The sequence below is a fragment of the Macrobrachium rosenbergii genome, chromosome 55, assembly GCF_040412425.1.
Source record: "Macrobrachium rosenbergii isolate ZJJX-2024 chromosome 55, ASM4041242v1, whole genome shotgun sequence".
Taxonomy (NCBI): domain Eukaryota; kingdom Metazoa; phylum Arthropoda; class Malacostraca; order Decapoda; family Palaemonidae; genus Macrobrachium; species Macrobrachium rosenbergii.
This window is the reverse complement of record NC_089795.1, coordinates 14451065-14467214: the sequence shown is the minus strand read 5'-3', so window position 1 is coordinate 14467214 and position 16150 is coordinate 14451065. Positions and strand designations below refer to the sequence as shown.

Genomic DNA, 16150 nt, shown 5'->3' with positions numbered 1-16150 from the left:
AGATATTCACAATTATATTAATTAAAAAAGCCCTGGCAATAACGTATTGTCGGTAATTTAAGTTACTAAGGGTGCATTTACAATGATCACCACTTCTTTGATGATTCATTACACGTTGTTTCATGATAATATAATTCCAAATGGAAGGAGCAATGTTTACGTTAGACTCTCTTTGCATCCCGATCTCTACTTTTTGTTGCATATTTAGTTTTCGGTCGCCTGGAATCAAGCGTCCGCACCTTGCTTTGATGGCATGACTTGAAGGGCGTTAAATACTGATTTCGGAGCAAAAATAGATGAATAGCACATACCTTAACGAAAGAAGATTGACGGAGACATTGTATACTCTACATATTGTATGTTTTCTCTTTCTCAGTTTGTGACCGGCAGCATCATGCCTTGCTTCGGAATTGTTTACGTGTACTTGGTACAGAGCGGTTACACCAACGCACAAGTTGCCATCGCTCCAGCTATCATGAGTGCATTTACTAACCTCCTAGGTAGGAAACTCTTTTTCTCTTTCTCTCTTGCAATTCATATATAATCAGCAGATCATATTTTGACTTACAAACTTCATTTCAAATTTCCTCATTACTGCATAGCCTTATCAACGTCAGTAATTATACTTTCATGGTGTTTTCTTGGTCTTCCTCTGGCGACTGTGTGGTGGAATTTGGATGTTGCAAGCATTTGCTAACTGGATTTGCGTATTGCAATCCTTCTAATTTCAAATCCATAGATGGCCCATGCAAACAGCAACCAGAATACGAAGTACTGTTCAACTTCCTAGTTAAGACCTAGAAGGATGTAAAAGAGCAACCAAGTACACTCGGCAAGGAAAGTGAGGATACAGTTTTTTTAAATCTTCAGACATATATTGCTCAATAATGCGACATCTGGCAACTTTAGAAAGGGGAGGAGCTTCAATCTTATTGTGTTTGTTTTTTGCTTGACCTCCTATAACTTTCAATCATATTTTACGGTTCTGAAATCATTGATACTTAAATGCAGAAGTAAGCTTTACAGTATTTGTTCAAGTTGTAATTTGCAGCGACAGTTCTGAGCAAAATAAAAATTTTTCGACATAACCTACCAAGTAACCTTACACAAATGAATTTATGACACCACAATGAAAGGAATGCTTGCATAATCGGAAACGCGATCTTCCATAATGGAATCAAGAGTTAAATTTCAGCACTGTCCAACGAAAAACGTGTGGGAACAATAAAGGAACGAATGCAATGTTATGATGAGAGAGAGAGAGAGTTGCTGTTTTGTAAGCCTACGCCTATATGTAGAGCTACTCATTTCATTATTTTTTCTTTTAGAGATTGAGTGATACTATATTTGTAAATTATGTTTTAGCAATGGAGAGAGAGAGAGAGAGAGAGAGAGAGAGAGAGAGAGAGAGAGTTGCTGTTTTGTAAGCCTACGCCTATATGTAGAGCTACTCATTTCATTATTTTTTCTTTTAGAGATTGAGCGATACTATATTTGTAAAGTATGTTTTAGCAATGGAGAGAGAGAGAGAGAGAGAGAGAGAGAGAGAGAGAGAGAGAGAGAGAGAGAGAGAGAGAGCTGTTGTGTAAGCCTAGGCCTATAAGTAGAGCTACTCATTTCATTATTTTTTTCTTTTAGAGATTGAGCTATACTATATTTGTATAGTATGTTTTAGCAATGGAGAGAGAGAGAGAGAGAGAGAGAGAGAGAGAGAGAGAGAGAGAGAGAGAGAGAGAGAGAGAGAAACTATGGCAACGTCAAGAAACATCCAGTTACTTGTGTTTTCCCACCAAAGCTCCTGGGCTGCCCCTCACAACGTAATCTAATGAATACTGTATCCTCACTTTTCTTGCCGATTGTACACTCGGCAAGAAAAGTGAGGATACAGTTTTCATTAGATTTCGTTCATCGAATTTTAATTTTTTTCTTACAGAAAACACATAATCTCGGTAAATTTACTCTAGAATATGAAAATACAATGCAAATTATATCATATATGTTAAATCTGCAAAACAAAAACGTTCAGATACTTAGAAACACCATGCATGTCCGAAGTAATCAGAATTTCTCAGATGACTTCGTTCATAGAGATCTAAAAGATAGTGTGTGGATATCTCGGTGTAGTACTGTTCATCAGAACCGCAATATTTACTCGTTTTCCGTTATGAACAGGCTTATTATTGCATCATCATACGAGGTAATGATAATTTCTTTAATTTTTACACATTCATATTTGTATTTCACGGTGTTAGAAGTCAGCTGGAATTAATGGCAGTAAATGTTGTGACACCTAGGGTAGGTTGACCAAATCTATTTAAATCCGCAAGAGCGTTCCCTGTTCTTTCGCCATGGAATTTTGGAACAAGTCAGCTGGTAGTTGGGTAATTTTCTCCAGATAATTCAGTGTCCCAGAAATAATGTCAGTGTCTATTAATTTTATTTTCTGAAATGATTTCTTACCAGCTGAATATATAAATGGTACAAACTCTAAAAAATGTCAAGCTTATTTACAGATCATCTATACTTCAAACATTTGCTTTATACCTTCTTTAACTTCACTCGTTGGTAATTGTCTGCTGATTATTCTGTCGTACAATCTATCTCAGAAGTGATGGGTTATGAATTTCTCATCCAATGAGTTCTAGTTACATTGGGAAGATCAGGATATGATCATGCTAATAATCAGATGTACATCCATTGGAAAGAGCACACCTTCAATGAAGCTTACTTAGTATTTCTTTCCATAAGTAGGAAAAAGACATTCGTGTGTGAAATGCTGCTGATTTAGATGAAAAAAAAAAAAAAATTAGATATATATATATATATATATATATATATATATATATATATATATATATATATATATACATACATACATACATACATACATACATACATACATACATACAGTATATGTTGTTTTCATTAATAAGATATCAGACTGCAGAGCCATCATATTCGAACTGTATGGTGTAGTTGTCGTATTAGTAGTAGTGAGGATTTTTCTTTGCAACGGCTCCTTTGCTCGTTCTATTTTGCCTTTGACTGTGTTAGTTGAAGTATATTTTCTACGCGGTGCATACCACATGTTCATTATGACTCGACACAGTGCTCTAACGCTGTTTTTGCCATTTCCAGCTCCTTTCAGCACGGCTCTCTCGAGGTATTACAGCCACCGAAGACTGTCGTGTTTCGGAATCGCCTTGGTGGCAGCTGGCCTTTTCATCTGCTCCTTCAGCAGCCACATAATATTGTTTTATGTGTCTTATGGAGTCGTCGTAGGTAAGCAAAAAGGAAGACGCTAATTGTTTGACGGATAATCATAATCTAATTCCATCCAATAATTTCCGTGTTTCAGCCTATGCCAAAAATTATGATAGTGAATTTCAATTACTACTGCTGCTTGTTAGAATAACAGTAATGAGTAGCAGTAAATATGAGTTCACAAAAGATATTTCAACATCTGTGTATTAGAAATGTCCCAGAAGTAGTCATGGTTAAAGAGCGTACCGAAATCATGCTAATGACAAGATACAGTTTAAACCTAACTAATCACCAGAATAACTGCTGTACACTATTTTAGCCAAAATTATCATGGCAAGGGCATCATTCCTACCCCTTATAGAAATTTATTGTGTGATAGAGCATTTTTTCATCCCCTCTCTCTCTGTCTCTCTCTTTCTCTCTGTCTCTGTCTATCTGTCTGTCTGTCTGTCTGTCTGTCTCTCTCTCTCTCTCTCACACACACACGTATGTATATATATATATATATATATATATATATATATATATATATATATATATATATATATATATATATATATATATATCTCAAAAGCAAGGGTAGGCGACGAGCGGCAAGACTCATCAGTGTGAGGGTGGATCAGGGAAACCGGTAAACTCTTAACATATTTCTTTATTTCCAACGTTTCGTAATAATTTCTTTATAACATCATCAGGGCTCTGTTGGGTAATGAATAAATTACTCAAAAAAATACTGTAAAGCTTTGAAAATCATATGAAAAATAAAATTCACCAAATACAATGCAGCTAAAAAGCACAGAACCAAAGCCCGCTAACCAACCTTAGGTGGAGAGAGCAAAAGCCAGAAATTCCAGAATGCTTTAGAGAGAGAGTTCACTCAGGTAAAGTTGAGTAGAGGAGGTTGTTTGATAAACTGTGATTCAAGTATAGGCAATTTGTGAGGATTTGCTGTTTGGCCTATTATGTTGAAATAATTTCTTTCAATATGTGATTTACAAATTTTGGAATGAGCTCTGATATTAGAATGTTCTGGACTGGAGAGCCTACGACCAGTACGAAAGCTTATTCCCCGATGGGCGTTGATTCTGACCCTCAGTAACCTCCTTGTGCATCCGACATATGTCCCAGAGTTACATTTTGGGCAAGTATACTTATACACCACGTTAGAGGATAAACAAGGGCTTAATCGATCCTTGTATTTAAAAAATGAACCAATTGTTAAAGGATTTTTGGGAATTAATTTTAAGTTAATAGTACCATAATGATTGCGGATAATTTGCACAAACCGTTTTCTAAAAGTCATCATATAAAAAGGGAAATTTGGCGTAACAGTTTAATTTAGGTACTGTTGGAAATTTTGTGACGTCAGTGAATTTTTTGTTAAGAAAAATTTGAAGTTGTTTAAAAAATAAAGTTTGCGGAAAGCAGTTATTCGTGAAATATTCTATGAGAAAATTCATTTCCTGATGAAAGGATTGCCAGGTCGAAGTAATGAAAAACGCCCTTGTGGAGGAGAGTAAAAAGAGAATTAAAACTGTCTATAAAAGAAAGAGAATTGAACACTTCCACCTTCATCTTTGAAACAAGGTCGTTATGTTGATCAATTGCTTTTTGTTTATTACATATTTCCATATTCAACAGAGAGTTTGTAGCTTCTTTGTAAAAATGTGATTGGTATAAAGAAGACTTATACAGTCTAAATTTAACAAAGTTCGGGACAATTCCGTTACATTGGCAATACTGTAAAAGTGTAATAAACAAAAAGCAATTGATAAACATAACGCCCGTTTCAAAGGTGAGGGTGGAAAGTGCATTTCTCTTTCTTTTATAGACAGTTTTATTTTTAGGAAGCTTTTTAACAAAACTCTAAACGATTTTATTTTACTCGTACAGGAAAGGCATTTCAGGAATTTGAGAGGTTTGGGTATTATTAGTCCAAAATTTGCTAAAGATAGAGTGACTGGATTTAATTTCTCAAAACGTGTTATCGAAACGCGAAGAGTTCTTATGGTCTCTGGGATTGGAGTTTTCCCTGCCAAATTTTAGACCTAATTATATTAAGTTTTTCCTCCCCATAGAGTCGATTTTCTATAGGTTATCTACATTGCCGTCTAACGTACTGTAAACAAGAGCGATCCTCAGAAACAACACTCCGAACTGTCCCAGAGTGCATTTAGGAAACTGAAAACGCGCTGGACGCCGTTTTTTAAAAAAAAGATCATAACACCCTTAAGCAGCTTCTGGCCAGTAGAAAAGATCTGGTTATTACCAAACCCGACAAAGGAAAAGGAATTGTTCTATTAGATAAAACTGCCTACAGTGACAAAATGTTAACTATCTTAAGAGACCAAAGTAAGTTTACAGAAACTGGAACACCTTATTTTCATAATACCGTTATTATTGAGGATAAAATTAATAGATTTTTACGTTCTTTAAAAAAAGAGAAAATCATTGACGATAACACATACCACGATTTGTTTGTCACAGGATCATCGTTTGGGGTCCTATACTGTCTTCCAAAAATACATAAACCTAATTTACCCATGAGACCTATTTAAGCATCCTATAATACACCCAATTATAAATTGGCTAAATATCTAGTACCTCTTTTAGAACCTTTGACTAAAAGTAATTTTACTCTCAACAATCCGTACTCTTTTAAGGAAAAAATTTTACCACAAGACGCTGATCTTAAAATGGCCAGTTTAGATGTAGAATCGCCTTTTACTAATGTTCCTGTGGAGGAAACTATCGATATTATCTTAAACTTTTTCCAGAACCAATTTTAGTCGAACATTTTTTAAGACTTTTTTAGAGCTGGCAGCGCGGGAAACTGCCTTTATTTTTGATGGCAAGCTTTTTAAACAAACCGACGGTGTAGCCATGGGCTCCCCTTTGGATCCAACTTTTGCCAACATCTTCATGTGCTGGCTGAAGAGCTCGTGTTAGATGAATGTCCACTCAGGTTTCGCCCCCTTTTTTATGTTAGGTATATTGATGACACCTTCGCCCTATTTAAAAATGACTGATATCAACTCTTTTTTAACATTTGCCAATTCTAAGCATAACAACATTAAATTTACCGTAGAAAAGAAGCGAACAATCAATTGCCTTTTTTAGGCGTTCTTGTCGCCAGAAGTGATGGTTCTTTTAATACTTCTGTTTTTAGGAAGAAGACGTTTACTGGTTTAGGATGCAACTTCTATAGCTCCTATTTTTACAGTTTTAAACTTAATTCTATTTTTACTCTCTTACATAGGGCGTTTTTCATTACTTCGAACTGGCAATCCTTTCATCAGGAAATGAATTTTCTCTCAGAATATTTCATGAATAACTGCTTTCCGCAAACTTTATTTTTCAAACAACTTCATTTTTTCTTAACAAACAATTCACTGACGTCACAAAACCTCCAACAGCACCTAAATTAAACTTTTACGCCAAATTTCCCTTTTTATACGATGACTCTTTTAGAAAACGGTTTGTGCAAATTATCCACAATCATTATGGTACTATCCATTTAAAATTAATTCCCAAAAATCCTCTAACAATTGGTTCATTTTTAAATACAAGGATCGATTAAGCCCCCCTTTTTTTTTATCCTCTAACGTGGTGTATAAGTATACTTGCCCAAAATGTAACTCTGGGACATATGTCGGATGCACAAGGAGGTTACTGAGGGTCAGAATCGACGCCCATCGGGGAATAAGCTTTCGTACTGGTTGTAAGCTCTCCAGTCCAGAACATTCTAATATCAGAGCTCATTCCAAAATTTGTAAATCACATATTGAAAGAAATGATTTCAGCATAATAGGCCAAACAGCAAATCCTCACAAATTGCCTATACTCGAATCACAGTTTATCAAACAACTAGTCCCCCAGTTAAATGCCCAAACCTCCTCTACTCAACTTTACCTGAGTTAACTCTCTCTAAAGCATTCTCTTTTGCTCTCTCCACCTGAGGTTGGTCAGCGGTCTTTGGTTCTGTGCTTTTTAGCTGTATTGTATTCGGTGAATTTTATTTTTCTTGTGATTTTTGAATTTTTTGCAGTATTTTTTTTGAGTAATTTTTTCATTACCCAACAGATCCCTGATGATGTAAAAAAAAGAAACTATTACGAAAGGTTGGAAATAAAGAAATATGTTAGAGTTAATCAGTTTCCTGGTCCACCTCACACTGATATATAGTTATATATATATATATATATATATATATATATATATATATATATATATATATATATATATATATATATATATATATATATATATATAACATATATACATATATAATGTATATATATATTATATATATAAATATATATATATATATATATATATATATGTATATATAATACTGGTAATCTTCTTAGACACGAAAATATATTATTCAGTTGTATTCCACATAGGAAAATGCAATATGTAAATCGTTTGAATATGCCCAACAGTTTAGTCCTCCAACGGACCTCCTCTTGAGGAGTTTTTTAAGGAAAGATAAAAAGGCCTAAATCTTAACATATGAAATGCCGTTACCAAAAACTAGCAGTTTTAACTAAAAACATACAACAGTAAAAGAAGACAATGGAATAAGAATAGCAGTTGAACAATTGAAATTTACCAAAATATCAAATGAGGTAATATGGCCATTTGAAACAGTATAACACTAAGTACATATTACAAACGTATATTATATGATAGTTAATGGATAACATTATCTAATTTGTACTGACGTCTCATAACACGTAAAATAAAAGGATCTAATTTATATAAACCAGGCAATAAATTGACATTTTTCCTTATTTTGCTGTGAACAATGCGACCTGTCTCTGTCAAATTTATTTCAATAAACCTGTGCTCTTAAATAAAATCTTTGACTTGAGCCAGTTAATTAGTAAATTACGCATACCGCTGTGAACACATAAGGCATCACTTGTATTATTTGTTCTTTTGTTATACGAGTATTCATGATTCAAAAAGCGTCTTCCCAGTGCCTTCCCAGATTGTCCTCTATAAAAACTTCCGCACTTGCGTGGTGTATTATAAACAATTCCTTCATTGCTTTTTGGACTATTACAGATTAAAGTTTCACCAATGGTGCTAGGACATGAGAAAGTTGCACTAAAACCAAGTTATTTTTGAATACCAATTATTTTGAATGCCAACTTGAGATTTAAATTCTAATTCATCACTGATAAACTAAGGACTGCAAATATCAAGTGCTCTAAGAAACACTGTTCTTATGGCTGAGAGTTTTACGTCTACTTTATGGAAGGAGTAATTGTTAATTATAAGATTGTTATTTACAGGTTTTCTATGTATTTCAAACTTGTAGCTAGAACTTACAACTGACCTCGCTACTGTAACATCCAAAAATGAAATAATACCAATGTCGTCTTTGTCAACTGCAGAAGATGGTAAAAGGGTTTTACAATCTCCGCTAGATGAGAAAGTTGACAGTAAACGTCAGCAAGAATTGCATCTTGAGGGTACATGGAAATGGGGACGATGAGGAGCAATGAAAGTTGATTTGGATGCTGGAAGAATGGAAGTCGTTGATTCGAATAAGCATTCAGAGCAAAAGTTTCTAGCGAGACATGAATTGCCTGTTTAAGCTTTCTAACATGGAAATGCACGAAGGGGTTGTTGAACAAAATCTTCATAGAAGTGAAAGGCAAATGTAGAATACAAATAGAAGAAAAAAGGTTGATGACCGTGAGTGCTCACGCACTCCAGAAAAAGAGAAAGGGTGAGAAGTGTTGAAACAGGTAAAGGTGATAAATGATTAGCTGTCTAAATCTAATCTCTTTTTCTGCTAACATTATGGATCCGAAGAGTATTTCTTATTGTTTTGACCGAACGTTGTTAATTTTCTTGTGTCCAAAGTCAATCTCCTGAATTGGAACTGTGATTATATATATATATATATATATATATATATATATATACTATATATATATACAGTATATATATAAATATATATATATATATATATATATATATATATATATATATATACTATACTGTGTATATATGTTATATATACATATGTATATATATATTTTCATGATATTGCCCTGTAATATGTATATCATTCCATGATTTTGATATATTTACTGTTCTAGTTATAATGTATTCTGTGTAATAATGATAAATGTTGAAATATCGTATGTAGTGCAATGCCAGATCTCATAAGAATTAATGATTTAGATAACTTAAGAACGTAATTTAGAATTAAAAATATCGTTTTTAATAGTAGCGGGAGAGAGTTTAAGTTAGACCAGATGTTGTAGCTGTCATCAGAATCACTTTGTTTTGAGTTGAGACGGGTGCTTGTTTCCTGTTAGATTTGCGTACTGACAAGTAAAAGATAACAGTCGAATCGTGTTAAGATTTTGTTAAAAGCTTTGTCCCATACAATTTTCTGGTAAAGAAATGTACCTTTTTGAGAAATACGAACAAGTTATTGCACGAAGCACATGACAATTGCATCATGTTCAAGATTACTTTGCTCTGATCATGTATTGTTCTGATCGCGTCCCATACGATTTTCTCTTCGAATCATGTACGCCTTTTTGAGAGAAAAAGTACATGTCTCAATTGATTACATCATGTTTTGTAAGACTGCATTGCTCTGATCATGTATTGTTCTAACGCATAAGTTTTGGCCCCAAAATGTTTTTCCTTAAAAATGACATAATTCTATGGGGGTTTTGCTTCTAACTGGTATCCTAAAGTTTGCTCATTCTGATTTCAGAGACCACTCGTGTGGCTCTCTCTCTCTCTCTCTCTCTCTCTCTCTTCAAAAGAGAGAAATTATTAACGTAAAATATTTGTGTGGTAACTGATATTAATCTTAGCTTTTGAGATCTGAATGTAAGAAAAATGTATATATTTGTAACGGGGCCTATCAAAAGTGTGTTTTATGAATCTCAAGCAGCTGCATTTTGGGTGATTTTGTGAAAGTTTTCACAAGTTTGTGTAAGGTAAAGTGAATTTTACTTATTACTATGGTGTAATAAGGTATATTTAGGGATTTTTGCCTTAGTGAAATTGTTTTGGTAAATCTTTTGTGTATTTTTGTGTGTTCTTGTGTTTACAATCTCTTAATTTTTCACATTTTATATAGTGGTGATTTAACATTTATTTACTTAGCAATTTAAGTATTTCTTGATGATTTAACATTGCATACCTGATTTCATTTTCATTTATTAAGAATTTCTTTTCAAATCTTGAGTAATTCTTGATAGTTTAAATTTTGCTTGATTGATTTAATTTCTTGATAAATTAACCTTTGTAATTTAACTCAAGAATTAATTAAATTTTGTGTTGTTTTCAAGTAATAACAAATTTTTCAGATTGTGAATTCTAATTATAAATTTTGAATTTGAAAAAAATTTTTGTATTTAACATTTTAAAAAATTGTTTAATTTATTGACCACAAGTGAAATAGGATTAATTGTGTGCATAAGGCACAGTGATAAACATGTTTTGTTTCTTTAGTTTTGTGGAAGTGAATTAAGACCAGGGAAACAGTTAAAGTTGTTTGATGGGGTGATGCCCTTTTACTCTAGTATATTTCTTTTTTAATTGTTGATACCCAACACTTGTTTTGACAAACTTCGTCTGATTTTTCACGTGATTAATAACCTTTTTAAGGGATCACTATTACCTTTAGAGTACTGAGTCGTAATTTTTATTGTTATGAGAGTTCAGGTATCTGGCTGAAGTGAGGTAAATTTTTGAATTCTGTGATTAGATGTGTAATAACCAGGTACTTGGACCGCTTCATGACAATATATATATATATATATAAATATATATATATATATATATATATATATATATATATATATATATATATATATATTGTCATTTATACAAGCAAGGCTTTTTATACTATATATATATATATATATATATATATATATATATATATATATATATATATATATATATATATATATTACTAAAAAGACATGGTATGCCCTTGCTGGTTTGTGGGATCTATTATACTTGCTGGAGGATGTAATTTGATTAATAGTCATATGACTCTTAGTACAATCAGTACTCTCTTCAGAGGTTAGGCATTTTTGCAGATTGCAACAAAGAAATGAATGTATTAATAAACATAAGGTATAGACTTAGCATATCCATTTTAAGATAAGTTTATGTGAATTTATTTCTGTTTTGTTTTTCATATTTTGTCATTCGCCAATTTGATAAACTCCTAACTGAAAATGAACTGTGTTTGCAGGGTTCGGCACAGCACTGGTTATGCCTCAAGGATTTCTCGCATCTCAGAAGTATTTTACTGGCAAACGCGTCACCGCCAATGGTCTGTCCATGCTTGGGAGTTCCATAGGTTTCATGACAGTTCCTGTTCTTCTGAATTACTTCATTCAGGAATATTCTCACAGAGGTTCCTTTATTTTATGGTCTAGTATTGTGCTTCACGGCTTTATTGGTGCGTCTTTGCTCCATCCAGTAGAATGGCATATGAAACCGAACAAGACAATACCATTAAATGTACTTACCAGAATGAACACAGCTCCAGACATTGATGATCAAAGGTGCACTAAACATGAAAGACAAGAGAGGAACTCTCTTAGGAGTTCTGTTAATGATGATGATAGTAATGAAGACTTATCTGTTTGTGTAGACGAGTCTGATCTGTCAGATCATGAAAAGCCTGGAAGCGTAGGCGATTTGTCCAGTTGGAGCAATAGAAGAAAAAGTAGCAGATCCAGGAGCCTCAACAATGCAAACCAAATCTTCGGCTCATCCAGCATTAAAGATGCTTTCGGAAGTTCATATTCAGTGCAGATACCAACAGGAAATGTGAAACTCCAAGATGATGGAAGGGGTTGCTGTGGTATTACTGTGCCACATTTCAATGAGATCTTCAACTTCGCCCTTTTCAGAAATCCTGCATTTCTCATATCATCATTTAGTAGTGTTAGCAACAAAATGGTAAGTTTAGAAAAGTATTTGGGTATACTTTACTCATTTGAATGTTTCAGGCAAAACATATATGAAGACCCTATGTGTATGAACTTTTTTGATGCAATGATAATAATCCCCATTAAGAGAGCTATAGTCTGAGAGACACTTCAGTGTCCAGTGTTAGTCACCCTTTCACCATTTCCCATGTAATCGTTCTCTGACCAGGTGTACATGTGCTTTGTGACCTACCTTCCGTCGATATCTCAGGCTTTGGGCCTGAAGAAGGACACTCCTTATTTCATGATGTACATCGCCGTATTCGAACTCATTGCTAAGATTATCACATCAATTATTAGTGACAGATGCTTCATGCCAAGAAGATATTTTATCATCTTTGCTGCCATAGGAGCATTTATTAGCAGTTTGTGTAAGTACAGGACAACCTTTTTACCTTATGATGTGAGTGGGGGCGAGGGGTGGTGGTGGGGGCGAGGGCGGAGGGGGTTGGGCGTTGGCCGTTTGTATGATGGTCTCCACTCATATGTCACATTCAGAAAATTCTGAGGCAGCTTCCGTTCACTGCCTCTGGGGAAAAAAATATTTGCTACTATTAAGAACATTTTTTTTCTTATGAGATTAAAGCTTTATTTGATTATTTTTTGGTTTTATTGTTATTTGGTCAAAGTATTGCGGATGTCTTTCCAATTAAGTCAGTGTTTTGTATAAGTAAGTACATTGGCCTGTGTTACAGCTGCCCTCATGTAAAGTATTACAAATGCCACACAATTTGATTATAAAGAGAGTTTTCGTATATAAATATCCTTAAACCACTGCATTCTTTCCTTTGATATTGTTTCGGTTATATTGTGAACCACAAGCACAATGAATGGTGTTCGCACCAGTTACGCTACAATTTGTTCTAAATAAACATTTGGCAGACTGAATATCATGCTATTTTGTACAGTAACCTATTTTGTCGTATTTCTTGTGACTCGCAGTCTACGGCATATGCAGCTATTCAAAATAATTTCACTTACAAAAAGAATACAGTGTGAATTGCAGAGGACAATGTAACAGTTTGTTAGACATTGAGCAAGTGTAACAATTAAGATATTTGACCGTGCTGCTGTTGTGTCACTTTCGCAAGTACAATGTGGAAATTTGAGTTTTTTTTGTGGCTGGTGAAATTCTTACCATTCTCGTTCGCGCCCTTTGTATTAAAGATCGTCTCTGTTGGTATTTAACATTCATTTATCGTTCTTTGAATAAATAAATAAGCACAGGGTGTCACGCGCAATGGAAATTTTAATAATGAAATTAGAAATTAGACAGACTAGGCGCAAAGCCTTGTTGTTAAGTTTTATCTCAAGTTCTTGATCCAATACAAATTTCATATTAGTTTTGTCAAAATTTGTAATGAAATTTACGTATTGTATACTAATACAGATTTTCTGAATGATTTCTAATATAACTGTGTTTATTCAGGAAAACTTAGAGGGCACTTCTGAAGTGATTGCCATTCACTCGATTTCGTCTTTTCAGCTATAGCCTTTTCGCAAGACTTTTGGAGCCTCGGCGCTTTGCTGCTGCGGGTACGGTTTTTGTGTGGGGATCATGATGTGCGTTGGGCCAGTCCTCTTGGTTGAGTACTTAGGTCTGGAACTCTTGCCCTACTCATATGGCCTCCACCTCTTCATGAACGGCATTTCAGGGCTCATCATATTTGCTGGGACTGGTAAGAGGCCCCATTTTTATGGAACACAAACGTTTGTTACAAACTCTGCGAAGGGCAGTCTACCTAATCTCATGAAAAGTTTTTCTTCAAAGAAACTTTTCTCTTCATATCAAAGGCCGATTTTCCAAGACAAATACCATAATGATATTTAATAAAAGAGAATGTTATTATCTAGAACTTAACATTAGTATTCAAAGCACGAAATATCATTACTTAGAGGTCAACGTCACTGCTAAAAACATAATCGTAAGACCTCATCATAAGAGTTAAATTTTTTGGAAATTTGCTCACACTTGCATAAGAAATGTAAAAAAAAAAAAACTTTTAACGTTTCGGAACTGTCTAACTTTTCGCTGTACTCTGAGACCAGCCTCTTAGGTAAAACCGCTTAACAAAAACCATACCAGGGTAAAAATCTAGCTGTCATTTGATTTAAAAGGAGACACTAACTGATAAAAAGTAAATTGGCTTTCATGATACTAAAAAGAAAACTCATCTAATGAATACTATATAAATTCTATAGCCATGAATATAATAACCAAATTGAGGAACGTTTTGCAGCTATGTAAAATAACTTTTTCATTCCTGCTTATTGAAAAATATACCGAAGGCTTACTAAAGTAAGTTTTTTGTCACATAATATTACTTATTCATCACAAAAGACCTTACTGTATAATAAAAACAGTATGTGGGCAATTAACTTTTGGCATAGAGACCTGTTTGGAAATATCTGTCCAGTATGTTGGCTTTTCCTGATCGTATGGGTTATCCGTTTTTCTTCCTCCACAGGGTTGCTGAATGATATGGCAGGCAATTATGTCACCACGTACATAGGGCTGAGCTTAATGTCGTTGGTTTCTGCTGTATTGTGGAGCTCCATCAATCTTTGTCACAATGTCCTCGATTCAAATCAGTCTTAAATTCTAGAAGAGTAATCTCATTCCATTGTGCAAATTCAGACAATGGCTTATTACCAATCATCTGGAATGGTCGCACCAAGAGGCCTTTACCTTTAAAATGGAGTTTTGCCACAAATTTTGCGAAAATCACTTGTTAAGCAACACATCCATCTTTTATTGCCAATTTTACTTAAGCCAGTTACAATAAAGGTAGAAATCCTGATAGGAGAAGCGCCAAAATTTTAGCATTGTGGACAGAAACAATAAATTCGTTACACAGTATCATCTCACCTTCCTTTCCGTTTTTAATTTGACTGCAGTTGTGGTATCACTATTTGCCAAGAAACGACCCTGCTGGAAAAACAGCGTGCTACACTCAAGGGTTCTACTAGGGAAAGGAACCCAGCAAGGAAAAGAAAACAGTAATGAAGAATAGACTATGTAAATGAAATAAAACAAGAAAATACAAAAATAAAACAGTTAGATTATGAAGGTCAACTCTTGTGAGTCTGCTTGACAACAAAGCATTAACATACAGTTTAAATGTCTGAAGCTCCAACAGTTCTACTACTAAGAAGGTAACTCCATACTTTCGTGGCAACTGGAATGAAATTTCTGGACAAACGAGTGGTGCTGAACTGTAAAGAAGGAAAGACAAGACTATGAAAATTTACTGCGTGTTTGGTACTACAGATGGATGATACACTTTCAATACAACAGAAGTTATAGATAGACGATTTTACCATAATCTCTGAGTAGAACAAGCACTATAGTCAACATTTTTATTCCATCAGGACGTTTCGGCTTCAACACATTAAGTCATTTCCCACCTAATATAGAAGCAAAACACTCAAACATAAAATTTTATACTAGTAAAGTACAAAACAAATGAAGGTCACACTCAGAAAGATAGAAATGTTGTCTATAGCACTTGTTTGGCTGTTCCTGATGAGGACCAGATTCCCTAGGAATTAGTCTCTAGCAGCTACTCTGAACAGATAATGATGCTATTTTTTAAATAATTCTTACTAGTTGCTCAGTGATGACTGTACTGAATCTTCCTCCTTGAGTCGTCATTTGTATGGAGATGCCGAGAGCTGGAATCCTGTGATACGCTTGCTGTATCTGAAGTGGTACCATATAATTCCAATGAACCACTTTTTCATGACAAATCAATGGGTATCTTGTAGTTTGCACAGCAGTCGTTTTGTCTATTCTACTCACATTCTATGGCAAAAATTGCCTTCATTATTAATAACTTCATTTTACTGCAAATTTAATTTCACAAAGTTCTTATTACTAAATGTGCACT

At 34.2% G+C, this 16150-nt stretch overlaps 1 protein-coding gene across 1 annotated transcript in view; it reads left to right on the top strand.

Annotated features, from left to right (window-relative positions):
* LOC136835752 (monocarboxylate transporter 12-like) overlaps window positions 1–14998 on the top strand; it is a 26253-nt gene extending 11255 nt beyond the window's left edge. The window contains exons 3-8 of the mRNA XM_067099611.1: window positions 377–500; window positions 3139–3282; window positions 11516–12231; window positions 12430–12663; window positions 13753–13939; window positions 14729–14998. Coding sequence (XP_066955712.1) covers window positions 377–500; window positions 3139–3282; window positions 11516–12231; window positions 12430–12663; window positions 13753–13939; window positions 14729–14859 — 1536 coding nt within the window. The 3' untranslated portion in view covers window positions 14860–14998. The remainder of the gene's footprint in view (window positions 1–376; window positions 501–3138; window positions 3283–11515; window positions 12232–12429; window positions 12664–13752; window positions 13940–14728) is intronic.
* The last annotated feature ends 1152 nt before the right edge of the window (window positions 14999–16150 follow it).